The 27,554-nt window shown below is 39.7% G+C and overlaps 1 protein-coding gene across 3 annotated transcripts; it reads right to left on the reverse strand.

Annotated features, from left to right (window-relative positions):
* Positions 1–564: 564 nt before the first annotated feature.
* On the reverse strand, positions 565–19,473 carry VPS4B (vacuolar protein sorting 4 homolog B). 3 transcript variants are annotated; one of them, XM_066186825.1, is made up of 11 exons: positions 19,329–19,473; positions 16,553–16,664; positions 15,011–15,161; positions 13,664–13,731; positions 11,863–11,982; positions 11,485–11,641; positions 9,873–10,021; positions 9,616–9,697; positions 7,366–7,585; positions 4,615–4,752; positions 565–2,866 (listed from the first exon to the last, which is right to left on the reverse strand). In XM_066186825.1, exons 1-11 carry the CDS (start codon positions 19,353–19,355, stop codon positions 2,765–2,767), a joined length of 1,326 nt encoding a protein of 441 aa, XP_066042922.1. In that variant the 5' UTR covers positions 19,356–19,473; the 3' UTR covers positions 565–2,764. The 3 variants fall into 3 exon arrangements, with proteins under 3 accessions (XP_066042922.1, XP_066042918.1, XP_066042915.1); XM_066186821.1 differs by lacking the exon at positions 19,329–19,473 and having other exon boundaries at positions 565–2,317; positions 2,754–2,866; positions 16,553–16,724; XM_066186818.1 differs by lacking the exon at positions 19,329–19,473 and having other exon boundaries at positions 16,553–16,724.
* Positions 19,474–27,554: the final 8,081 nt, after the last annotated feature.

Here is a 27,554-nt window from a genome sequence, read left to right on the forward strand (position 1 = left end):
AAGGCAACACATAAATCAAATTACTCTGGAACTTGATGTCAGTCAGGGAATGCAGGAAAAAATATAAGAAGTTGATTTACTGAGCTTTTCTAACTCTGTAAGTATGTGCATCAAGAAATAGACCACAAATGGTAAGAAATCCAAAACTTAATGTCAGTGTGAAGAAACCATCTGCAAAGGACAGAAGCACATACAGAAGTGATTTAATTAAAAAATTATTTTACACACAGGAAGGAAAATGACATTTTTTCATACTGCAGAGTAAGGAATAACACCAGAAGGTATGAAGAAAATTTGTAAGCTAACCACCCAAAGATCAGATTTCGTTAAAAATGTACAACTAATTTGTCCAGTTTTTACAGAGGTTTTGATTATTCAAAGCAAATATAGCCTTTCATGAATTCTTTGATTTAAAGTATTTTCAATTAACACTGATAACTAAAAAGTGATTTTGCATGCTCCCTCATTTGGCTAGTGTCTGCTATGGATAACTTGGCTAAGAAGCTCACTGGTATATATATATATAAATTAAACATAATTTTACAAAAACAGCAAACCAAAAAGTTGCCCTTGTAGCTGCAATTCTAAGCAGCAAAGTTTATTTGGAATATATTTCTAAAAACAACCTTTAACATCAAATAGTAAAAGTTCTGTTACAGATGTCATCTGAGCAAGCAGCAAGATGCAAATTTAAAACATACAGTATATTTTTCTTGTGCATTAAAGATACAAGATCACACGGTTAAACATATGGAAGCCCATGGGACAGATCAGCTTACCACAAAAAGGAAAAAATAAACCAAAAACAAAACGTTCCTGAGAATTTTAAGATTGCAGGACTGCAGTAAGGACTCATTTTTCAAAAGATCAAGAGGCAAACACTTCAGACAGTGGCTTCAAACTTCTGAGCGACAGCGACACTAGTATGTGGCTCACTTCTAAAGTGTTCACAAGAGAAAACTACAAACGAGATCTTGTTGTACGAGGATTAAGTTTACTAACCAGAGTTGCCTGTACCTATGCTGGAATTCCTGCCCTCACCCACTCCCTCTCCTGCCATCCCCCCGAAAGCTGACAGAAAGATTTGCAGCCCACTGATTCACATTTACACATTCTGAAGTAAGACAAAGGTAAAGCTGTGTAACTAAAGGATTTTGGAAAAAAAGCTTCATCATGTTAGTGAAAAAAAGCTCAGCACCTTGCAGATCAAAGAATAATTAACTATTTTGTTTGGCTATTAAACACAGGAACAAAAGTCTATGAAGACAATAAAGCAGTAAAAACTTGAACATAACATTGAAGAAATACTCAAATAACATAGCTGATGTTGTACTACAACAGTTTACTTCATTTAAGTACAGAAAATGTCACCCATCCTATGATTTATAAAGTACACAAAATATGTATACATAAAAGAAACCAAACCCCATCAAAAGATGATCATATTTGTGCATATGTACATAGAACATACACACCTAAAATGTGCAAATTTCTTTTAATGCGAGTTAAACAAAACATTTGCAGGATAGAGTTGTACAATAATAATGGAAGATAGAGTATTCTAGATATCCTAAAGGTGTTTCGTATCTACAGCCAGTGCAAACTTACAAGGCACAAACTCAATGCTGATGCTGTAGTGTTTTAAGTTACATTCAGGCACATCTCCATTTGCAGTTCTGCAGAAAAAGAGCAATGGAAGTGCTACTTCTATACTAAACAGCCAGCCTTCTCTCCCAGTTTAAGCACTAAACTGATGTAACCTATATGCTACAGTTACCAGTGGGGTTCTGGGTTAATTTATCACTGGAAAGGTTGTGGCTAAAACATCTGTTCTAATCTCCTTGCATGTGAAAGTATGCTGTTTCCCAAAATACCCCCCAGACATTCTCCAAAGACTACATATACCTTGCCAGCCTCATCACATGGGATCTTAGAGGACATTACTAATGCTTTTTTCTAGCTTTAGTCAAAACTTCACCAGGAAGAGAATCCAGATTTTAAAAACCAAAACAACAAATGAAACAGATCCAAACAACCCCCCAAAAACAGCCAGCAAAACACCTTCTGAGTTACTTGCATTTAACAAACTTGTGTTAAATTGCATAGTGACAGTGTGTACCAGCTAGTAAAGAGTTAAAAGCTTGCTGTTTAAGGCAAAATTTTAACACAGCATAGCAGAAAAAAAAGCCAAATAAGAGGTCCATCAATATTTAATCAAAGTACTGGCCAATGTAGTCTTATCCTCACAGTGTCTTCTTTCTCACTTTAACAGCAAACACTTGCAGTATGCTTGATTAGAAAATTTTGTTGCATTTTCCTAAACGAAATGAGAGCAATTAATATGTATGCTGATTGACTGATACTGAAAACACCTGACAAGTATGTTCTCTCCCACCCCTTAAAAAGGTTTTTGATCTTACTGGGAGTTTAAAACTCACTGGTATCCAGGTCTAATATACTACCTAAAATGGAACTAGTAATTTAAAGCTTTCTAGTATTTATTAGACATTACCACATCACTTTGCTGTCTCACGCTAAAATTGCATTTTTGTATTATTTTTCAATAGAAGACATTTAATAGACATCTGAGGAAAACAATACAATACAAAAGCTTAAGGGTCTTTGCAAAGGTATCCTCTGTTCCTTCGGCAAAGTAAGAAAGGGGTGATTTTATTGGCATTTATTTGAAGTGCCATCAATAAAGACACGAGAATATTTTAAAAAGAAAAAAAAAAAGTTCTAATGCTTCATACATATCTTTGGTTTAGCCTTCCTGACCAAAGTCTTCTGTAAACTTCTTCAACTTCTCCAGGTCCTGTTCATTAACTGTTGGTTTTGTGCTAGCAAGCGACCTGAGCATATCGGTCTGTCAGGAAAAAAACAAACATGCTTTCAGAAACAAGTAGAGTACCACTGTTAGCAGTTTTGCTGCCAGGACAAATACGCATTAAAAAAATCATTAAAAAGTTCCTATTAACACAAAACTCTAAGTAAGCCTGAACACTTCTGCACAGAGGCAGCCTTTTAACCCTTTGAAAACAGACAACGGTCAGTGAGTTTTCCAGTAACAAAACCACAACCTCAGGTTTAGGTTTAAGCCACTCATCCATTCAAGTTTTATCCATCTCTATTTTTAAAAGAACTGAACTTCCTTTTTTTTGGTCAGTTACTGTTTTCAACCCGTGATTAACTACAGCAGATTAAGTGGAAAATAATAAAAGTAAGTGCAATCCGATGTTGCCATGTACTCTTCACAGTCCAGCAATGTAGAACAGCAGTTTGTGATTCATCTCTAGCAAAGTTTTCCTGCTCGTGACTGGTAGTTTCTGTCTCTTCAATTCAGTCAATTTCCTAGATAAATATTCAGATGCTAGGAAATGGAGTCTAGAAAAAAAATTCATAGGTCTATGAAGTTGAAAGCAGCGGTCAAAATACACTATGAATAAAAGGGGTAAAGAAAACTAATCAACTCCCAGCCAAGGGCAACTGAAAAAAGTAGATTCCCAACACCTCATATTACTATAAAATTATGAGTAAAATCCAAAAATTAGTATAATGATTTTCCACACATGATATTTGTCTCATCAGACCAGAGGCATCCTGCTGAATAAGAATGAAAGCCTTATCTTTTAAGGACAAGAAGTGATTTTGGACACTGAAACATCTGCCTGTAGTGCATCAGAGCCCAGGTACCATTAAGGGCACACAAGGAACTGCTGTCTTTAATTGCAGGAAAGACTGATTAAAAATCCAATTACACCATGCAGGGAGAAGTTTTAGGGCAGGCCTGCACCTGCATAAATCCTTATCTACTTCCTCAGTATGCAAATACACACAGGAAATTATTTTCTGAAATACACTGATGGTTCTATCTACAAAGCAGTGCCTGCGATCCCCATGAAGTGCATTGATTTCTTTCATTCCTTACAAAACTGTTTGCACACAGGAAACTACAGCAACACCGTTTTTTTATTAAGTGCTTCCCACAGACTTGGTGCTTGGTACTTAAATTTAAAATGTTCTTCTGCTGCTCTTGGGAAAGAATACAGAATGAGTTTCCAGCAATTATTTTTTTCTTAAAGAGTGAACTATAATTGAAAACTGTCTTACATATTTTATTCCCTAGGCCAAAGCAAGTGTTTTCATGGGCACAAAGAAAATCTTCCTACATTCTGGTTTTTATACTTGTATCTATTGCATGGGACATATCTACCTATAGCACATCACTTCCCCATTTACAGTGAATGTAATTTTCCATTTCCCAGTATTAATGCCACAGTGATGAGAAGAAACTGTATCCTGGTGCAGAACCCTAAAGGTTTTGAATGAATAAAAGCCAAGTGAAAGAACAGTGCAAGAGCCAGATACTGTCTACGGATGAAAGGATGGCAGCTGCATACCAGCAGACAAGAATGCTTGTCAGGGATAGACAGCTATCTTTTCCATAAGCATGCCATACTGTAGTGATTTCTGTTGAGAATTCAAATGTTATCTGGTATATCTAGCATTTCTGAAAACAAACATCTCATCCAATTGTCTTGAAAAAGACTCTTTACCTTAAAGTCATTTCAGAGTTCTGCAAAACAATAAAGAAATGCTACAAAGGATACCCACCATGGAAACTTTAGGCTCCAGTAATTTATCACTTGGGACCTCCATCCATGTCATTTCTATGGCTTCAGGATCACCTGGAGAGCAAGGGGTGAATAAATCTACCATCATATTTGGATTAGACAATGATGGTCCTCTGACCTAAAAATAAGAAAACACTCAGTTTATAGGAGTTATTTTTTGAAGACAGAAACCAGAAGCTGAACAGCACCCCAAGCAAAAACCATTCCTTGATTTTATGCAGATGCCCTACCCATTGGGAATACCTGTCCTGTGAAAGAGAAATTGTACAAGTGTACTGGTATTATTCACCTTGAAAACATGCAGCTGTAGCCAGATACTTAAATTCACATCAGGTCAAATCCCAGAAGCCACATCCTCTTAAAAGGTGAGGATTTCTGTGAAAAACTGACATGCCAGGAAATCTGCTTGGTGAAGACCACCCTTCCTGGTCCCTGGTCATTTTAGGAGCTCATTCATCACTAGTTAACAGCTCTCCAAAAGCTTCCCAGTGCTTTTCGCTCTGACATCCCGCGTTCCCAAGCTCCCAGCACCTTTCCCGGCACCACCTGAGCAGCGCTCCGTGGAAAACAGCGCCACCAAGCGGGAGAACAAAATAGCCTTTTTTTTTTCCCCCAGACGGACAGACAGACCGAAAAATGCTGCACCGGGTGCCTGTTCCCTTCCTGCAGCACCACACACCCACGTGAACTCGGAGCATATGCAGAGGTTGAAGGACAACACACTAACTGGCTATGGGCAGAACTGGATTTGCTATTCCAAGCTGTATTTAGAGCAAGATGCTGGAGAGCAGATTGTAATACTCAAAATGCACTCTGACAAACCTGCATTATCACATATGGCAAGGAAAGGTTTACAGTTAATTACTGGCAACAGAGGAAAGCTCTGCTAAACGGAAGCAAATCGTCTGCTATACCACAAATAACAACGCTAAGGTTTTGCTTATAAAAACACAAAATCGCACCCAATTAAAGCACTAACAATAAGGTGCAATCAATGTGGCTCATGTCAGAGTGTTCAAAGTATTGCAGTTGTGGAGTTTTTCCTTCCTTTTTTTTTTTTTCTTAAAATAGTTTAGCAAAAACAGTTAAGATGCAAGAAGTGCTTTTGAAGTTGTTCTGCAAACTGTGACAACTGAGGTTATTTCATTGCTCCATGGCAAGCTGAAACACGCCTCAGTTTGTTCCAAATTTGAACAAAACGCTAAAAGCTAACAGCCCTTTAGCCAGAAATGCCATTGTCATTTAAACAACAGAGAAACACTTCAGACATCACTGCTTAAGGGAAGGAAGCATCTAGAAAATCCTTGATATATCGAAGTCACTATTTATTTATCAACAAATACAGCTTACATCATATTGTTACTGTGACTTGTCCCCAGAATTTAAACTTCCCATCCTCTCATATTCTGGACCATACTGAATTTAAGTGCCTCTTTCTCTTTGAATCTTTGAATCTTAAGCTGAATGAGTTCAGTGGAAGAAACCACACTGAAAAAAAGGAGCCTATCTTCAAAGTGAATGTAGGTGTTCAGTTCAGGGCCATTAACCCTTTTATGTCAGTTGAGTTACTGGTAAAAAAACCTGTAACTGTAACTGAGATGACAAAGAACTGCTGCCAACACAACATACATGGTACTCTACACCTTGGGATCTGAAATTTTTCCTACCACACCTGCTCTTTTAAAAAGCAACAGATTAAAACTTCCTTTTACAGCACTTAGCACCTCCGCAGAATATCCTGACCTGCCTTCACCCAAGATACATGAATTTCTGCAAAAATCAAATTCTGCACTAAAACATTAACAAAAAGTACCTTTAGTATGGGTCTAATTTAAAATATGCTACACAGCAAAATAAAAATTTATTCAACTGATACACGTTGTATGTAGTTTAACCTCTGTTTATAACCATTGATATTGTCACTCTTTTTTTTTTTCCATTTCAGAGTTTAATAGTTTACAGGGAACAATTAATTTCACCAAACAAGGCCCATCTGTGCAGATGAAAGACTTCCCAGATTTAAAGGATTTAGACTGGTGGTAAAGAATGCCAATTGGTTCTCATTCAGATAAAATTTCTGAGATCCAAATATCAGGAAGAAATGTTTCTTAAGTCAACACAAAGCATGTAGAGGTAACTGTGAGATGAGACAAACAATATAGTTTGAAAAGGCTCTTTGGTGTGCACCTATATAAAAGGAAATTGATTTTTACGTTACAGCAGTGTAAATGAAACACAGACCTTGCTCAGTTGTGTTGCATCTTTACTACTGTAATTGATCCAATGTTTCTACCAGAACTCTACAAGAATCTTAATTTTTCAGTTTGAAAAATATGCCAAGTAAACAGAATGTGCGTAAGCATAATCCATCTGTTCTCAAGTGGATGAGGGATGCATTTATTTTTTTCCCAGCATGTTAAGAACCACTTAACTTGAAATAGGAAAAGAGCACCTCTGTAACATTGCCATTTAAGTCAAACTGCAAACTGAATGCTTTTAGCACTCTCTAGAGACACTGAGAGTGAGAGCATGAATATTCAGAAATTAGCTCCACCAGACTTATGGCAGGACTAGAGGGGGGCTACAGGGAAAGGAAGAACAGTTCTCCCCAGTCAATAAAAGGGACATTCATAAGCATGCAGTATTACCCAAAACCAAATTCAGTTTATTTGCAAGGAATTTTCAAATTAAGACTGTTCTCAAAGATGAAATAATTTGAATAACAACTTACTTTTTTGAAGTGAGTGGCTGATTGCACTTTTCTAACAGGCTGCATCAGTGCATCACGGACAATAATGCTTATATCTGCACCAGAATAGCCATCAGTTCTCTTCCCAAGCTCTCGATAATCTGATTCTTCCAGGACATTCGGAGTTGACCCAAGGTGAAGTTTGAACATTGCAGCCCTGGCATGGTCTTCGGGTAAAGGGATATAAATACGCTTCTCAAACCTGGATAAAAAAAAGACAAAAACAAAGTGTTCCCAAGATGCCAGCTCATGCAGGTGCACCATGGAAAGAGCTCATGCAAGTGGCTTTTCTCCCAGCAATATTAGAAAGAAGCAGTTTCAGTACAACAAACATTTAAAAAAAAATCTGAGGCAAATATTCAGCAATCTGTTCTCATAAATAATACTTTAGTTAGTATAAGGTAATATTCAGAATGTAACAACTGCTTCCTTTACATTACAAAACCCATCTCTTCAGAGTGATGTGTTTCCAGCGGAGTTTGAGTCTTAAAACCTGAGAGGAAGAAGTCTTAAAGTACTGGAGTGTATTTAAACAGATTTCACACTCAGAGAAAGAACTGCCTGATAACACATTTATGCAACAACTTTCTACAGTCTCCAACTAAATTAAGATAACACCATAGATGGAAGTAAACTTGAAGTCATTCCCAAGAAAACATTGGTAACTGCAGTTCCTCCTTTGAAGCAGCATCTGTTCTCATAGAGGAGATTATCTCCCACTAACAAAGCAAGAGCAACTCCAAATTCTCCTGAACACAATTAACCTGATACACATGACAAAGTAGCTCAAATCCATGAAAAATTATTTTTCTTACAGCCATTGTTGTACAAATTCCTTTAAGTCTTGTGGGCAAGAGCTAGGGAATTTCTCTTTCATGCTGCTGAGTGAGAAAATGGTTTGGGTTGAGAAGGACCTTGAAGATCATCTAGTTTCAACCCCCCTGCCACAAGCAGGGACACCTTCCCCTAGACCAGCTTACTCAAAGCCCCATCCAAACTGGCCTTGAACACTTCCAATGATGGGACATCCACAACTTCTCCAGGCAACCCACACCAGTGTCTCACCACCCTCATCATAAAAAATTTCTTCCTTATGCCCAAACTAAACCTATCCTCCTTCAATTTGAACAACTGCCCCTTGTCCTGGCATTACAAGCCTGGGAAAAAAAAACCAAAACAACAAAACAAGGAACATCTCTGCACCTTTCTAGTAAGTTCCCTTTATACACTGAAAGGCCACAATAAGGTCTGTCTGGATCCTTCTCCAGGCTGAATAGCCCAACTCTTATATCCTCCCTTCAGAGGAAAGGTGTTCTGATCATTTTCACGGCCCCCTTCTGAACATACGCTATCAGGTCCGTGTGTGTCTTTTACTGTGGATCCCCAAACAAAGCTGGAATTTCAAGAATGACTTGAATTTTTCAGCAACACCTTCATTTCTAAATCTGGCTCACACAACACTAGAATCATGCAGATGGGAAGTGACATCTGGAGGTGAGCTGGTCCAACCCCAAATCAAACTGAAGTATGGCCAGCTTGAATTCAGTACATAAATAAAAGTCAGCTTCAGTCACAAAAAAAAAAAAAAAAAAAAAAAAAAAGATTTTTTAGCCAACAGAAATGGCCATTATCCAAGCTGTGTCCTCATCACAACATAATCCTATTTGTCACATAACTGTATTTGTCCTCTTCTTGCTCTGCAGCTCAGAGAAAGATCCAAATAATCAGGTACAGGAAGTCCTGTATCTGCAAAAGTCCTTTATCTGCAAAACAGCAGTTAAAAATCTCAAGTTATGCCTGACCAGTAGAAAAACATGGCATTTCTCCATAAGGTTACACTTCCATAAAAGACCTCAAGCTACTCACCAGTTGGCTTACAGCTGAAAAGGAAAGCTCTACCCCCTCTAGCCCTACTGAGGTGTGTATTTTCTAACTTGTCCCCTTAGTTCCCCAGAAAACCAAAAAGCAAGCAGAAAACTCCTCTGCTTCTTCAAGCATAATCATCTAGCCAAGAAAGCAGAAAAACTACAGGGCCAATATGAGAGTGAGTGACCTACCCCTCTCTAAAGGAGCAAGTGACTATCGGTTTAGGTAAGTCCACTTCATGGAATTGAGTTACTGAACATTAACAGTGTCTGCAAACATGAGCTGAATGAACACCTTAAGCACTCTCTGGCTGAAGGCTCACACCAGCTGTGAATTGCACACTAGGAAAAAAAAAAAAAGTCATACCTTCTCCTGATAGCAGAATCCAAAACCCAGGGTATGTTTGTTGCTCCTAAGACCAAGATTCCTTCATTGTCAACACCAACCCCTATATCAGGGCAGAAATAATTTCACAGTTTAGACGATAAACAGAGGCTGTTTCAAAAAGTCACCAAAATTTAATGGGGTGGAACTGCAGGTATTTCAAGTGTTCTAATGCAAGCTACACTTAAAAATACATGTCTTAATTTCTCTGTCTGATTTTGAAAACCAAATAAACCTACCTTGCATCTGGACTAGAAATTCCGTTTTTATCCGTCTAGCAGCCTCGCTTTCATTTTCACTTCTTGACCCGCAGAGGGAATCTATCTCATCAATGAAGATGATAGAAGGTTTGTTTTCTCTGGCAAGCTGGAACAAGTTTTTCACTAATCTTAAAGAAGGAAACAGCTTCAGCTATATTAATAATTACAACAGCAGAAACACGTAACTTCAGATTGTGATACAGTCATTTTTACTTAGAGAAAACAAGGGAAAATAAGCATTAACATAAAGCTACTCAGAGACACAACATTCTCCCAGCTCCATGACTCAGAATTATACTGGATGAGAGAGCCCAGCATGATGAGAGAAAAAAAAAATTAAGAGTGCTCCAGGCATGATTTTGCAAGATAAAACCCTTTTTCAGTTTACACTCCTACATGACAGCCTGGACTATACAAAACCACCAATTTAGAAAGATTCAAAAGAAAAAGGCTTTCTCTTAACATTTCTAACTTAAATTATATCTAGAGATTTTGTAAGAAATAACATGTATCTTTATACAACTTTACTTACTAAATAATTTTTGTACGACAAGAAATATTGGTTTCAAATCAAATAAACAAAACAACCTAAAACAAGCCCCCATATACTACTAGCAATCTCTCAGGAACACATTTTACTAGTTTAAAAAAGAAAAATAAATAGATACATGCCGGGAAATTCTTCATATTACAGCACTAAATCTCACACAATAGTCTCAAATGAAGTCAAGCATAAAATCTAATGCCAAGCTAGTCTCCAGTTCTGTATTCCTTTTGCAACAGAAGAAAAGTAGCTTAAGGTTTCCAGCTTTCTGGGGAAAAAAATAACTCAGTTCAGACACTTTACATAATAGCCTTTCTCTGCCATTCTATCAACTTCAAATAGTGTTGCTCAGTTGTCCCACACTTCAAACTATTAAATCATGGTTGTGACAAGCATGCTTATCATTATATGAAAATCCTTTCCCTATAATCCAGAGCTTTTTCTTAATTCAGGAAATCTCTTTTGGGAGACTAGATGGACAAATTCCTGGACTTCTAGACTGCAGCCAACATGTCACTCCTGGTCTTCTGGCTTTCTGGTCTTCTTCATACATCACACAGTAACAAATGAAGAGTTAGCACAGGGACCCACAAAATTTCCTTTCATGGCTGCTCCTCTCTCCCCCAACTTATCTTTGCAAGTCTCTTACTTCTTTTAGATTTTGTTTGAAATTGGGATGAACAAAAAACCCATCCCTGTATTGACAAAAAATGCCACACAGCTGCTGGGACAGCTGAGTGGGGAGATGCCATGAAGCAAAGTAACTCAGCACTTCAGATTGATACAGAGTACAATCACAGATGAATTCAGAAGGGAAATGAACTCTGTCATGCTCCCAAAATCTTTCTGAGAACTGAAGAGAGCTTCTCAAAATGCAGCACGTAATGGTATCTTTACATGGCACTGCAGCATGAAGCATAGAAACACCTAGAGTTCTTTTTTAAAAAGACAAGACCATTCCCTCAAATTCTTTACAGCAACTTATCTCACTCTATAATAATTTCTTCTTGACAATGTTTTCCTGGACCTCTGGCAGCTCCAACTTACTTTTCACTTTCACCTAACCATTTTGAGACAAGGTCAGATGAAGACACTGAGAAGAAGGTAGAGTTGTTTGCTTCTGTTGCCACAGCTTTTGCTAAATAAGACTTTCCTGTTCCTGGTGGTCCAAATAGGAGAATCCCTCTCCAGGGTGTTCTCTTGCCTGCAAGAGAGAAACCAGCAGCTTTCAAAACACAGTTTTCTGATTATGCTCGTCTAGGGTGCTCACAGGTTTTCTGCATCTACCCATGAAACTTCTGCCAGATGGATCAAAATCTCTGTTAAGAGATCAGTTTAAGTCTGTGATACATTGGCACAACACACTTCACAGGCCCCAGTGCCAGTCCTGACTGGCCAATAGCAAATAAATACTGTAATCCTGACCTGTAAACAGGTGTGGAAATTTAATGGGAAGGATGACTGCTTCTTTAAGTGCCTCTTTGGCACCTTCGAGGCCAGCAACATCACTCCATTTGACATTTGGTCGCTCCATAACAATTGCTCCTGTAAGAAATTATTGTCTAAGTTAGTGAGGTACATATCTTTTCACAATTACAATAAATTCCACTTGGTGAAAAAAGAAAACTATGCCCAAGTCTATACTGAATAAAAATAAGGCATTCTAGAAATCTGTTCAATAAAATAAAAAAAAAGGTGATAGAAACACTGAATTCCATTAGTCAAATGGATGTTATTTTTACAGAAATATGGCACTTTTTTTTTACCACAACAAACCATGGATAACCAGAATAGTATTATAGTAGAAGTCCTGGCACCATCTCATCAGGAAACCACCACTGCATTTCCCAAAATATTTGAAATTTCATTTTAAACAATGTAGCAGTACTAGCTCAAGATTTTTTAAGATTCTCCATCAGATGAAGTACCTTGTTGGTACCTCCAGACATACAGCAAACAAATGGATCATCTAATGGAAAAGAGGTCTGAGAGCTCTTTTTGAGGGCTGAAAGCATCAGAAAGGTTATATGGATCCTGCTTAGCTAAAGAAGTATTTTCTTAGTCAAGGCACATTCAAATTTTTGCACCAAGTCTCATCTTCCTCACTCAATGAGTTCAGCCACCTGAGCTGTATTTTGGCCTTCTCTTCAGATTGCTTAGTCTGACACGTTAAAAATTTTGACTCAACTACTTTTAGATGGGAAAACTTGGAACTCAGGCAGTAATAGGTGATTAGATGTGTATTATTAGAACTTGTAATCCTAGCCACTACTTCTACTATCTGAGGTCAGATTCATGTGGGAATAAAAAAAAGTCTGTATAGTGAGAGACAGGACAGGAGTTCAATGCTCATCAATTTTCTGTCACTTTAAAAACACCAGCAAACTGTCTCTTATAACTGGGCATAGGATTAAATAATGTACAGAGAAATAGAAAAAGCACAGCACAGTTTCCAATGGTGATACAACAGTTCCTGAAATTAGACAGGCACAAGATCTGGTAAAGGCATTTGATCTTTGTTACAGTCAAAAACAGGAGAACAATGAGGTTTCTTCAGACCCATAAGCACCTTCTGGTAGGGAAGTTCTGAATAGTTCTTCATTATTAAAGGGAAATAAATATCAAAAAGCCTTCTTTTTACTGCACACCAAACTGCTGGTAGTTGCTATATGTTGCTTCACTGACTGTGTTCTGTATTTGAGTTCAAAAACCCAAACTATGCTACTGAATTGGGACAGCATCATCAGTGCATATAAGAAAATGCTGCCTGTTTCATAAATGGGCAAGAATCCATGTTTCTTACTCCTTAACATGAATACCAGTCTTTTTGTGAAAACAGTCCTACTTACACTAAGTATTTGTATCATCATTTCCTTAGCCTCTAGGCAACATGCTAATGCACTTCAGAGTAAAAATACTAAATCAGTTTAGCCAGTAGCTGCCTGGGATTTTGCAACTTCTGTTGGAAAATGCTAGCTTGATAGGTGACACAATTTTAATAGGAAGCACAGGGTGCAGGAGATACATTTCAGTATAGTCACTGTATAAGTTCATGGCAAACAAGTCCTTTTACTTCCATAAAGACTATGCTTTTGCATGTGAATATTACACACTAGCTGAGCCACTTACAGACATTGAGTTATTCCATAAAACTTAGATGGCAAAAATATAGGAACTTGCTTAACTGAAGTGATCCCTATTTAAAGAAAAGGATGCTTCAAATAACCTTGAAGTTGATTCTGTAGCTTCTTTTTTTCAGGGTCCTCTGATTCACCTTCCCCATCACTGTCATTCCTGATTTGGAAACAAAATGTTGAAATACAGTAAGAGAGACTGCTGTCTTAGGATAAAAATCAGAAAGCAAAAAGCAGAAAACCCATCAGGCTGAGGAATGAAAGAAACACTGAGATGCTTTCAGACCTCTACAGGTTTACATGATTGTAGAAAAGCAGAAGTACACTTTTCTATGATTTCTTTCCAAATCACCCTCCTTTGCTATTTCACCTTCCTCTTACAGGTCTGAGCCCTCTTAACACACTTCTATGTGCTTTGAGCCAGCTTTTAGGAAACACAGCCCTTATATCCAGCAACACAGAGGTGCTGGAATGGTTTGTTTGTAGACATTGGCACTTCTCCTCTATCTGGACACACAACACGACTTGGCCAATTCCATCTAGTACTACGAAACTCTTGTCTCATCAGAGTAAAGGAGACTGGAAGTTAAAGAAGGAAAAGAGACTGGATAGTGAACAATTGGAGTGGAGGTCAAGAAAATACATGTAGCCTTTGTGGTATTACCATTTCCTTCTATTATAAATAAGCAGAAGACAGTACAGCTCAAAAAATAAGGCTGATGACATGAGCAGACATTGAAAAAGACTGAAAATCAAGTGAAGTTTTACGAGAAAACTGAGCAACTTTAGCTGTTCAGGGCTCCTAGAAAAGGCAGTCCCACCAGAAGGTATAATCCTGAATCCTTCTTCTCTCCTACCCCTATAAAGGCAGTAGCAAATGCAAAAGAGGCTGGGCTTGTTGGGGTGGCTCTGCTTGTTCAACTCTTTGATATGCACAGTGAGAAACAAATCTAAGAGAAGGGAAGCAGTGGAGAGACCAGGCAGCAGCAACACATTAGAGGGATTTAGTCCACATTACAGAACTTTACCCTGCACAGGGCTTTTCACCTCTTATCAAATGTGAGACAGATCAAACTCAGTGACCCCAGCAATCACCAGTGTGAAATTATTTTCTAGTTACTAAGTACTTAAATGCAGAAAACCTTTAAAGGTCATCAGGCTCCTTACCATTGAATCCAATAATCATTGGATACAGCTGTTAGTCTGAAGCAGCTTTCATTCTTCAGTGAATTTCCTATGCAAATGTTCACATTTCAGTAAACAAGCACAGAAATGCTTGTAATGGTAATTCAAGTTATTTTTATTAGCCCACTGTATTTCAGCATTAGTAGTCATCTGAAGCATTTCAGAAACACAAGTTAAAATGATCTTTGAATAGCTGAAGTTTAGAATAAGCTGAGCTCAGGAAGTATTTTGCTTTACCTTCTCCAGAAACATACCCTTTTCCTTCAGCAGGACCAGACTCTTTAACTGGTTTTGGTGCAGTTTTTTCTCTCCTCTTCAGATATTCTTTCAGCTTTTCTGCTCGGTCCAAGTATTCTGTACATTTTGCTCGAATGCTTTGTTTTGCTTTATCACCCTGCGCTTCATCTAAGAGTTTGAAGAGAAACAATTCTTTGTTTACAGCAAAACACATGTGCATCAATCAAAAACCAAGACTAAAAATCTGTCTGCTTTATCTCTTGTCAATATGCCTCTCTCAGGGCTCACCACATAACGAAACATCACAACTACTTATTTTTCCACTGTATCTTGGAAAGAACTGACCAGAAGGATGACATTATGTAACAGAAATCAAATATTCACCTTAACATTGCCTTGGCTTAAAATTTGACTCTAAAGGATTAAGGACAACAGCACTGGAAGCATTTCTGTCAGCCTTTCAAGCTGCTAGACATTGCTTTAATAACTGCTTTTCTAAAATAGCTAATCAAGAAGCTGCTTGTGCTAGGGAATTTTTATTTAGAATCATACTTGATTCTTCCATAGCCTGCTAATTTTAAAAAATAAAGAAACATTACATAAAACATCTGAAAGAACTAGGTGTGTTTCAACAGCCACGTTGTTCCCATAAACACTATTACAGTATTTCAAACCAACAATCAAAATTTAACATGTGAGGTTTATGAGCTAAGTTTCCAAAAGTACATCAGTATAGTTAAAAGCACAGAAAGTGATAATCTGAGAAAGCCTGTAAGATTTAAATGGACAGGAAGTGATAAACACAGATTATCCTAATAATAAAGGACTATAAAGAAAACTATTTTTTTCAAGTCACTAAGATCTGTAAGTGTACATTTGTCAGGCAAGGAACCCTAGCTCACTTACATTAGGGCTGTACCCACTTAAAGAAAGCCCACTCCTTGCAGACAAACACCGAACGTGGCACAAAAGGTACACAGAAGTGTGAAAAGGCATAAAATAATGAGAATATGGAAACTGAAGAAAAATTATTACATATAAGTCCATCTCATACATTTTCTTGGCCAAGATAAACAGCAAGACTATGACATTAAGGAGCAAAAAATGTCAGCAGAGAGGCTTTAGAAGGGCAAGCAGCATGAATTAAAGGAGCAAAAAACACTCTGCAGATACAGCAAAGACTTCATGTGTAACACGATTTCCAGCACAACAGAAATACAGGGATCCCTGTACTTATTGTCATATTTCCTCGTGCAGTGGCCAGCTTGAAACACTGCTACAAAAGTCCAGAGGAGAGACAGCAAACACCTGCCTCCTGTCTTAAAAAAACCTAAAACAAAACACAAGTAAAAAGTAATCTGATTTCTTACAAGAACAGAGCAAGCACACAACACAGTAGAGGTAAAAGCTGCAAAATATACAACCTCAGTCAAACTACAATTAGTAAATATCAACTGTTGATGAGGGCAAAAATTTAAATACTGGTGTCAACATAAGAGATTACTCTTGTGCAATCTGATGACTAAACTCTACTTCATCGTCCAACACATCACACTTACATTTAACAACATGGAGAAAATACTGCACAGCGTGTTGGTACAAGCGGAAAGCTTCCTCATAGTTTCCTGCTTTATCTTCTTGTGCTGCCTTGCTAGCAAGGTCTATTGCTTTCTGTAACACAAACAAATAATTAATTGCAGTACAAGAGCATTTTCCATGATCAGAGACCATTTAAGCTGTTATTGTTCTTTGATGGGCAGTTTTTCTGCTCTTCAATACTTATCCCCTCAAAGCTGGAGGCAATTGATTGTCTTACGTGGTGTTTTGTACAAGACACAGTATTTCCATCCTTTCATGAACAGCAGGATTTACCAACTGCTGAAATTTACTAGCACACAAAAAAGTGCAAGTGAGAGGAACAAGTTTCTGTGTACCAAGCTGGAAATACTACTGTTTTGTCTATTCAGTCTGTCTTACCAATCTCTTGCATTTATTATGGAAAGATTTGGAAATCCATTATCAGGCTTGGGGTTTTTTTATCACAGACCTAGACATGTTGAACTATGATACAGATGTGTTGTTCAGGGTGTGGTTTAGGGGTGCACCTGACAGTGCTGGACTGACAGGTGGACTCAACCTTTTCCAACCTGAACAATTCTATGATTCTATGACTGATGACATCAGTAAACCCTGTAAACAGCAAAGTCAATACAGGAAGTACTTGATTACAATCACTGAAACTAGCACTATCACTCTTCAAACATCATGATCAGAGACATCCTCAAAGACCAGTTGCTTGGGTTCTCCAGGAGGATTTAGATTATTGATATCCTAGCAAGAAATTCTAATTATCACTCTGGTGGGAGAGGAGAAAAAAACTCCCAAAACAGACAGAGAACATACCCAAATCTTGAACATCAAAGAGTTCTATGAGAACCTATGAATGGATTTTTACTTTATTTGTCCAGCTAGTTTCAAATAAATCTGACTGTGATCTAAGCCACAGTATTGTGGATTTATTGTACCACCACTATTCCCTTGCTCTTAAGGGCTTATTACTTTTTATTACACTTTCCTCCTTGGAATGCCCATACCACTTCAAGACAATTAAAACTGTCATTTTGACCACTGGTTCATGTAACTTGAAAATAAGCTGTCAGCTGGAGTTAACCAACACCAACTACATATTCTATATCCCTCACCTATTTTTTCCCATGTGATTCCCTCTCCTAAGCATTGCTAGTATGCTCAGGATGATTATATAATGTCAGAGAGCAAGGCTGGGAGTTTGAACTGCAGCAAGGAGTTTCCATTAGACATTCCAGTATAGGTACTCTAGCCACTATCCACGCTCTGCTGTGTTTCAGGCTGACCAAAGGTAGTTAACAATAGCCCTGAAAGAAACAGCAAAATATGGCATTCTATTGCTTTGTGTTGCTGTCTTGGAAGCAAAGATCATTGCAACAGATCTACCTGAAATCAAAGGTATTTAAAAACAACAAACCAATTAAACAGACTCTATGGCTCTGTGCTGGCAGGTGCTGGAGCACTGTAAGCATCTGTTTCTTTGGAACAGAACCGCAGTCTTTCCTTTTTGGAGAGGCCAGGAGCAGACAAACAGTTTCCCAGGTATGAATGGAGAGTTGCCTCCTTGCTGCCCATTTTATGCTGACTCCCTTATGCACCTTTGTGCACTATTCATATGTAGCAACAGAGCAAAAATTAACTCCCCAAAACGTTATTTTCATATTAAAGTTCTTAAGTCCCGTCAGTGACTTTAATTACCATGGGGCAGCCCAATAATTCCTGGATCCAGTACAACAAATACAGTGATACATGTGACATCAATTCCAAAGAATAAATGGCAAAGAACACGGCATGTTGCAGACCTGCTCCTCTAAAGTAGGCAAAAGTCTGCATCACATTGCCTAGTTTTGCTGTACTCTCTTTTTGTAAATAGCCAAAGACTATTACCTGGCTATTAGATTCTCAGCTCTAATACTTCATTACATCAGCCTGTTACTGTGAAGAACACCACTGCTACCAAACAGAAAACCATTATTAGAAAGTTGTATGAACTAGGGCGTAGATGACCAGCTCCAACTATCCCTGAGGCGCAAACTATGTTTTATCAGGCCACGGGTTTATAGTTTGATGAACATTACCCAAGGAAAGAATGTCAGCTTAAAGAGGTGTCATTCTTCTCCTGCTTATTATAGACCCTATAAAATGTCCTCTAGCCTTGCCAGTGCAAGCATCACACTGCCAGTGGAAACACTGCACAAAAATGAGCACGGTTCAAACAGCCGAAGAGGAAAAAGGACTGTTTGGAAGGCACTTATTTCACTTCGGGCTCTGTTTGCCGGCCAGCCGCAGAACGGGCTGCACCCCACAGCCGCGGGTTAACACAAGCGGAACAGCCGAGCCGCCAAGGGCTTCCTACAGCCACCAGCAGCCTCACGGCAACACGAGCCGAAGCACGCGTCCAGACCACAGGAGGGACCAGCGCTTCCCGGGCGGGCATTAGGCCCCGCTGCCCGCGTCGCGCAGGGCTGGTGCCCGCAGGCTCCCCCTTCCCGGGACCCCTGGCAGGCTCTCACGGCCCGGGGCCATGAGGGCTGACCCCGCAGGCTCTGCCACGCCGAGCCCAAGCCCAGCTAACCCTTGCCTGCGGTGCCCGCGGCCCTCCCGGTGGTGCGGCCGGCCCGCCGAGTAGGGGGCGTTCGGCTCCCTGTGCCCCGGCCCGGGACACCCCCGGCCTCGCTCCTTCCTGGCGCCGCCCCCGCCCGCCGCCGCCTGCCGGGCCCGCCCCGCGCCGGGCCGGCGCCGCTCTACCTGCAGGTTGCCGGTGTTGGCCGCCATGGCGGAGCGGCGAGGGCAGGGAGCGGGAAGAGACTGGCGCGGGGAGCGGGCCCGGCTGCCGATGGCGCAGCGCCCCTGCCCCGCCGCCCGCGGAACCGAAACCGCGGCCTCCGCCGCCGCTTCCGCACCGAGCGCCGAGCGCCGCGCGCCGCTTCCGCCTCCGCTTCCGGGCACGCCCCGAGCGCCCGGCCTGCCCCCGGCCGCGGTGTGCCCGGGCCGCGCTGCCCGGCCGGGTGTGGGGGCTTGGGACGGGACCTGAAGAGCGCCCAGTGCAACCCCCTGCCAAGGCAGAGTCACCCGGAGCAGGTGGCACAGGAACGCGTCTAGGTGGGGCTTGGAATCTCTCCTCAGGAGAGTCCAGGAACTCCCCGGGCAGCCTGTCCCAGCGCTCTGCCGCCGTCCACGTAAAGTTCTTCCTCATGTTGAGATGGGACTACTTGTGTTTTAGTTTATGGCCACTGCCCCCCGTCCTGTCGCTGAGCACCGCCAGAAGAGTCTGGCACCATCCTCTTGGCACCTGCCTTGGAGATACTTGTATGCATTAACTAAGATCCCCTCTCAGCCCTCTTTTCTCCGGATTAAACAGGCCCAATCCTGTTTAATCAATCATGACGGAGTCATGAGCGAGTGTCAGTCACCCGTGGGTCAGTAATGAAGATCAGGTGACGTGCGATGCTCACGGAGTGGGGAGGAGGAAGTGACTCAACACAACCAGTTACAAACCAGTTCTGGAAAGCCAACTTGCTGTAAGGATGGAGGGATGTCTGCTGAATAAGTGCCACATCTTCCCCTCTGGCACATTGATTCCTTTAGGGCAAAAAGAAGCATCTGGCAAACTCAACTGTAATAAATCCCATTCTTCCAAGTACCTCCAAGTTACCACAGTGCAGCTTTGACTTAATTATTCCAGTGTAACTTTTATTGATTTTATTTTGTAATAAAAGTCTGCTGAACCTTTTTGATATGGTTGGTAGGCTGTGTACTCTGGGCACAAGGGAGAAAGGCACATCCACAGTTCTCCCTGTACCAGGGAAGGTCGTGATGAATCTCTTCATTGAGTCATCTGGTTGGCAGTTTATTTTGGTAATTGTCTTCACAAGTTGAGGATGCTTTGGTTGATTTTTAGACATGGTCAATAACAGCTGTTCTCCTTGGATTGACTGCAAATGTATAAAGACATGATGTAGGAAAGATTAAGTCATGTAATCAGGCTATGGGAAATGAGATGGTAAAGAGAGTTTGGCTCTAAAGACAAGTGAAATTGGCCAAAGTGAAAGGAGAGATTATGATTTCTAAAGGAACCTTAAAGCTGTGTGGTCATAAGGATTCAAGCATAGCATCAGTGGTGGGAGGGGCTCAAGAAAACTGGGTTAAATATCATGTATCCGTTTCTTTCTTTTTCCATCTTCAAAGGATGAGGCAAAACCATCCCTTTCACTCCTTCATGGTTGATTATGCCATCATGAAGTCTTCAGGCTACTTTTAACCTCTTTTTTATTTAAAACAGGGTACTTTCTTGGGGTATCATTTCCTTTATGGCTTTGCCTTCTCATTCTGATTTGAGTAACAGAGTGTTCTCAGATACATTCCTGATGCTAGTAATTCTATGTAATCTGTACCTATGATTTTTAATTCTTCAGTGTTATATTTAGGTTTTAGACCGGGGCCTAAAACAGTAAGTACCTCACAAGAGTGTAAGTATGCCTCTCCAGTCACACTGAACTAGCTTCTGAAACTCCAGAAAAAAATTACTGGTTTCTGCAAATGTGATTAAAGAAAGTAAATCAGAAAAGGCACCTCTGTCACTTACAGATAACAGGCTAAATCTTGCACTCCTTACTTAAGTCTTACTCATATAATATTCCTGCTATAATTTGACTTTGCAGCTAGTTTTGCCTGAGGAAAGACTAGATGAATGCTGAGTAATGACATCAAGATTATTTCTTGAGAAGCTAATGAAGTGTCATGTTTAAGGGCATTACTTAAATTTGAGGGAAAAGTACAGTCACATTATCTAATACTTCCCAGTGCTGAAGTTCCTGTGTTACCATATTCTAAGAATGATTGTGTACAACCAAGTGTAATGAAAATAAAGCATATTAAAGATGTTCGTATGGGTACCTACTGGCCTCAGCTAAGTTCATCCAATAACTGCCTGGGGCATTATTGCTCACATTGCTATGGCATTATGTGGCACAGGCACTGAGGATCTCCCGTGTTTCCTAAGGCTGAGTAAGCTGTTGTGGAGGATGCTTCCTGCTGCCATGCCTTGGTTTGGAGGGAAGGGGCCCACAGTATGTTGCCTGAATACCTTAGGCCAAGAGTAGATGGATACGTCAATAAAACCAGTCATGCCTAAGGCACAACCAGCTGTTGTATCTGATTCTCCTCCATCGTGGCAGCTGACGGGTGGCCAGGGATGACTAATGTTACTATCAGGGTGAGATTGGCATCAGCTAAATGACACCAGAGCCATGCAGGTAAGGGGAGTCACTGCCTTAGAGACTTTAACAGTGCAGACAGACGAGACAGAGAAGGCAGGAAATAATAGCCTCTGTTTTCTTGTATTTCTCTAGCTGATGAAGTGATGCTGAATCTGCTTAGATCAATCTGACCTAGGTAACAAAGGCTGTCAGTAGCAACACTAGCAAGTAAAATTCAGGTTGCCCAAATTCCATTGCAGCACCTTGATCGAGTTTGGTGTACATGTAATGAGCTCGTGCACTTGGGACAGGACCTGGCATGGACTCGTGGTGCAGCTGTGTCCCTTCTCTGCACCAGGAAACATGCTGGGCTGAAAAGCAGGAGCACTTCAAGCCATGAGCTCTCTTTGGGAACCTTTCTGCCTGTTACATAGTGCCTGTGGGAGTCCCGCTGCTGTGGTATTCCCAGGTGGATGGCTGCCATACATAACCAGTTTGAGTAGCACTGAAACCACAGCAGCCTTATGGAGGAGAGCTGTGTCCTGAAAGCTCTTGTTCCTAAGGCACTCAGTGCTCTAGTCGCAGAGAGGGTGTTGTGTATCTATGGAGCCTAGGAGGGAAAGAACTAAAGCTGTATTCAGGACCAGAAATACCGACAACAAAATAAAGCCATGTTACATTTATGGCATTAAAGACAAGGATGAGCTTTGCGGCAAGGCTTGAAGCACTGGGTTTTGAGGAGTTCGTGGTCCTCCAACTCTACCCCATCTCATGGGTGGATGGTGACAATATTTCCTGGCATAGTACAGTAATGGGTCTGGTTGTGCCTACCTGGAAAAAAACCCCTTAAATTTGTCACTTTTGAGCTAAACTCTTCGTATTTCTTAGTTGTGATAATTTTCACTCTATTTCTGGTTTAGTTTTTGAACTTGGAAGTTCAAAATATGTAAATGCTTGAAGGCACACTGATTTCAAATCAGGTGTGCATACATACAAAATGTGTTGTCTTCTGGACTAAGTTAGTTTATTCCAGGCAATGGAACAACTTAGGATGTCTATTCCTGTAGTTCATAGTGAGATTAATCCAGCACAAAATGAAAATAGCCTAAGAAAATGATTGCAGATGTAACTCAGGGCACATCTTGAAACTGTCCATTTGATCTTTTGACAGAACCCTATAAATTAAAATGTAGCTTATTTTCTTAAGTTGTGAAATATACAGTCCACTCCTACTATGATGTTTTTTTGAATGACATTTAACATAGTGAATTTCAGGACATTTTTCCTACTGTTACTGTTACCAGCAGAAATTGTCTTGAATAAAAATGAAATCTGAAACAGTATTTTTCTCAACTTTGCATGTGTTGTCTTCAAGGGCAATATTTGCCCTCTATAAGCTTAAGTCTGGAGATTTCTGAGGCTTTTCTCATCTTGAACTCAGCAGACAGGGACACTCATGGGAATTCTATGTAGAGACCAAGGACAAATATTTCACCTAGGTCTTTTCTGCATAGCATTTCATTTGTTAGGTCTTGATAACTTGTTGCGATTGGATGGAATAAAATCTCTTCGATGGTGACTTTTTGTACAGTTGAGCAGATGTGGCCTCAGGGCTGTATTGGTTGACTCATTTTCATTTAAAATACACAATTTTGCCAGCTGGAAACTGCCAGCCCTTTTACACATATATGAGTTCAGGGATTTTGTGCTATGCATTGTTGAGTTTGGTGCAGCAGCATTTCTTTTTGAAATGTTTTCATAGTCACAGGACTTAACAGCCTTATATAGCCCTATTCACCTCAGAGATTTTATTGCTAGAAGTTTAAAAAGTGCTCCCCAGCCAATGTTTCTTTGAGTTTAGAAATGTTCAAATTTGGACTGTGCACTTTAGATGGCTTCATACTGCCTTCATTTAAAATTTTGATGACCTGTAGAAGAGTTGGAACAACTCCTAAGGATATTGTAGATGCTCTCATCACCTGGGGGTCTGTTTTAATCACTGCCAGATTTTTCAAAAATATATACTGTAACCCAAAGAGAAATCATAGGTCTCATAAAATTGGTAGATCAGGTTCTACAACCTGTGTTTTGAAAGGGTTCAAGCCAGCTGGTTGTCACAGCATGTGTCTCACTGTCTCAAAAAAGACACAAATCTGTGAGTTGACCCAAATTTTCTTTCTGTGAATCTCCTACGCAATAGAAAGCCTGTAGCGTTTACTGTTGCCAGAGTACCAGAAATCTGAATTGTGTTAAGCAGTGAGAAGCATAAAAGTAGTTCTGCTCCAGTAGGTCCTTTTTAAAGTATTACCAGACTCCTCTAAACGGATGACAGGGGAATAACTTTTGCCATTACAATATACAGCGGAATAACTGAACTTGGCTGTTGCAAAACAGAGATTCATCTGCTTGAGTAAGTTTTAAAACTGATGGGCTGCCTCTGCTTCCAGACTTTATTATCATGCTAAATTCAAAGTGGCTTTTCCCTATGTGACTGTAGAGAGCAGTGTTTCCAACATAACCTAATGGCTTGTGGTCTGAATGATTAAGGTGATAAAGGGAAGGGGAGCTGGTCTGGGACTAGACTAACTGTGAGCTACTGCGGTGTAGTCTGCACGAGATTTCGGGGCTAGGATTTCCCTACTGGATTGCTGTTTATTAATCCCTAAGCCTTTTAACTAGGTCTTGGATGGAAAGGAGCAAAAACTGGATAGAGAGGTCATTAAACTTTCTCTTGATCCAAGCCACTCTTAGCAGAATAATTTTCATTTTATGCAGGAAGCTCTTGGAACCAGGCTATTATTCTACCGTAACCTGTCTATAGTGCTTCCACATGTACAATGCTTTCTCCACACCTTTCAATACAATTGTCTCTAGGAAGTCTGTTGCCCTGTTTTACCAAAAACCCACTGAAGTCAGTAGCCACATTTACAGTGGCCTTTGAATGTTGGCCTTAAATAGACAAATAGGGAAGTACTTGCATTACCACAAGTAATGCATCTTACATGCAAAATGACATCTTACCTTATTACATTTTAGTGTTATTAAATTTAATGCCCTACTCCTGTTATATAAATGTTAATGTTATTGTGCTGCTAAGTTTATTAGCTTGTATTGTACATGCAGTATCCTCTGAATTTTTTCCATAGAGCTTAATGGGACCATTACATCTCAGAAGGACAGAGAAAACTAGTTTTCAGTGGACTACCTATTGCCTGGGTAAATGGAAGTGGAAAAGCAGGAAGGAAGAACTATATCATCAAGTCCTAGAACTTCCTTTTGTAAAGTATATAGCTGAGTCTCACAATTTATAGCATTTTAATACTTTTCCTGTCATGGGCTAATATAATATTCTTTTCTATGAAAAGAATATTATGTTATGTGTTTTGTGATGCAAGGCTTGCAGTCCTGGGTCAGTGGTGATAGGAGCTGAATTAACTGACATTGGCAATAGCTGCCTTACTTTCGTGGGCACTAGGTTTGCATTTTGCATTAGCTGGAGTTTTGGACCATTGTTTGTAAATTTTAAAACCAGGAATCAAGATAGGTTTGCAGGTATAACTTCTGTAATTTACTGATCACGCAGGCAATGTGCAGGGTGTGTTTCTCCAAGTTCTGCGTAAGAATCCACGCGGTGGTTTGGTTGCCTTTCACCTGGAGAAGCAAGAATTAACATGTTCACCCCTTGTCTTAGCTGCATGCAAAGATAAACCTTTATCCTACCCTGAAAACACAAGAGGAGTAAATTCAGCCTGTGAAGTCACTGCCATTTCCAGTGGAATATTCAGAAAATATTAATTCTGAGCTTTTTTTTTTTTTTTTTCCTTTAACGTGCATAAATTCAGGCTGCACTAAACAAGCCTGGGAAAATATATGCCTTCACTTAGATTACTCACAGAGAGTTAACTGCTTGGATTACAGAAGAAAATGACTCATCTACAGATGACAATGGATTTAAAAAAGGAGGGGAAAATTCCCTAAGTCTCATTCCCCCTTCCTCCATACTGATAAGGAGGCACTTAAGGGAGCAGTACAAAAAACACAGAGCTGGAAGAGAAACGGTGTGTCAGAGTCCAGGTCTGCTACAGTGAGCAGTGAAGGTCATGCAATCCCTTCCAGAATCTGCTGAGTCTTGAGTTAAAACTAGTTTGGTGTCTGAGGGAGGGAGCTGCTTGGTCCCTTTATTTCTTTTGGGAAAGATACTTCTGCTAATTTACCTTGTGTCAATGTGGTTTCCTCGCTCCTTAGAGTTTCCACATTGACAAGAGCAATCTTATCCACATACTGATTTTATTTTGCTATTTGAAGGCAGATAATTCTAAACTTGCTCCTATACTGATGGATTATTATGCTGCCAATAATTCACTAGTGAGGTCTTCCACAAATCTATAATCAAGCACAAAAAATTGTGGATATGCAGGGGAAGCATTCCTAATAACAGCACCCCTGTGGTAAAGTGATTTTGACTAAGCAGTACTAGAGACAATTCAAACATTTGAAAATATCACTAAATTGAAAAATATACTGAGAAAACATGACAAATGTGAGTGTGTTTGCATTTTGTCTGGGACAAACATTGGTCAGGTAATTTTTAATCAGAGTTTCAGCCTGGCAAAAGGAGCTGATGCAGTAACAATGGGCACCAGCAACAAAGGAAAAAGACAATTATTTTTGTCCCCATGAGATGGCACCCTGAACCACCAGTGCACACAGGGATGGGTTCAATGATGGCTTTTTTTCATGTAAGGGATGGATCACAAGTGTTTTGGTGAGAAGTTGTTAATCCAAAGCATTGTCTCCCTCCCAAAGCTTTTGTTTCATGGAAATTGATCTTTGTACAGTTTCAGAGTAATGTGTCAGAGTTTTTATTCTGGTTTACATATATTAATTTCCCCTTCTATTTCAAATTCCTACTTATATTGTGAGGCTATTCCAAGTAGTCAGTCAAATCTGTGTCTTTATTAAGTTGATTTACACTAAGCATTATGCCTGTTGCTAAGTGTTGGGAGCAACACCTTTAGGGAAAATAGTCAAAACTTCAACAGCCTTATCTCAGCATATACAATCATTCATTTCCTATTCACCAAAATAAGGGCTTTGTTCTCACTGAAATCTGTCAGCTGTTTGGTTGCCTATTTCAGGGTTTTTTTTCCCCAATGAAACATATACTTGAGTTCAGAAGAGCCTCACCCAAAAAAAAAAAAAAAAGAAAGAAAACAACAACAACAAAAAAAAAACCCCTAACAAAAACCAACAAACCCAAAGCAAACCAAAAAACCCAACACAAAAGTGAGTGCATTAAAGTATGAGAAATTAATTTCCTGTCTGTTATTAGAAGTAACCACTGGTGAGTAATACTTTTATGTCAGCGGAGATGTCTGAAGAAAACTATTTTGCTACCATATGTGTTGGTTCAATGTGTTGCTTTGTGACACCATCCTTTACATGTATTGGTGTAGATGCCTTGGGAGAGAAAACAAAATAGGCTCTTTGTTGCTGTTCAGTTTATGTCCATCTCAATGGAACCATAGAGTAATGCTTTATTATTGTAAATGTTATTTTAATTTCAAATTAACTTGTGGTCGATGTGATATTTTACTAGCATTTCTTATGAAATGAAAAATACTTTGTCTTGTTCCTGTTATTAAATAGTAATATAGACCCATGCTATGTTCTGCTCTATATACTTGCTTACAGACACTGCGGTCTTTCTTACCCTTTGAATATTTCTAATCGTGTTAAAGCTGTAGGCCACTAAATCAAAACAAAAGTGTACAAA

This window comes from Chamaea fasciata, unplaced genomic scaffold (genome assembly GCF_029207755.1).
Source record: "Chamaea fasciata isolate MVZ Bird 193981 ecotype frontalis unplaced genomic scaffold, bChaFas1.0.hap1 SCAF_1, whole genome shotgun sequence".
Classification (NCBI taxonomy): domain Eukaryota; kingdom Metazoa; phylum Chordata; class Aves; order Passeriformes; family Sylviidae; genus Chamaea; species Chamaea fasciata.

Coding starts and splice junctions, on each gene's coding strand:
- VPS4B (XM_066186821.1), bottom strand. CDS start 16,724: ATGGTCTCTGATCATGGAAAATGCTCTTGTACTGCAATTAATTATTTG. Junction 13,732..15,010: donor GGTCCTGCTGAAGGAAAAGG/GTATGTTTCTGG, acceptor TTTCCAAATCAG/GAATGACAGTGATGGGGAAG. Junction 10,022..11,484: donor TGGTTAGGTGAAAGTGAAAA/GTAAGTTGGAGC, acceptor TCCTTCTTTAAG/ATTAGTGAAAAACTTGTTCC.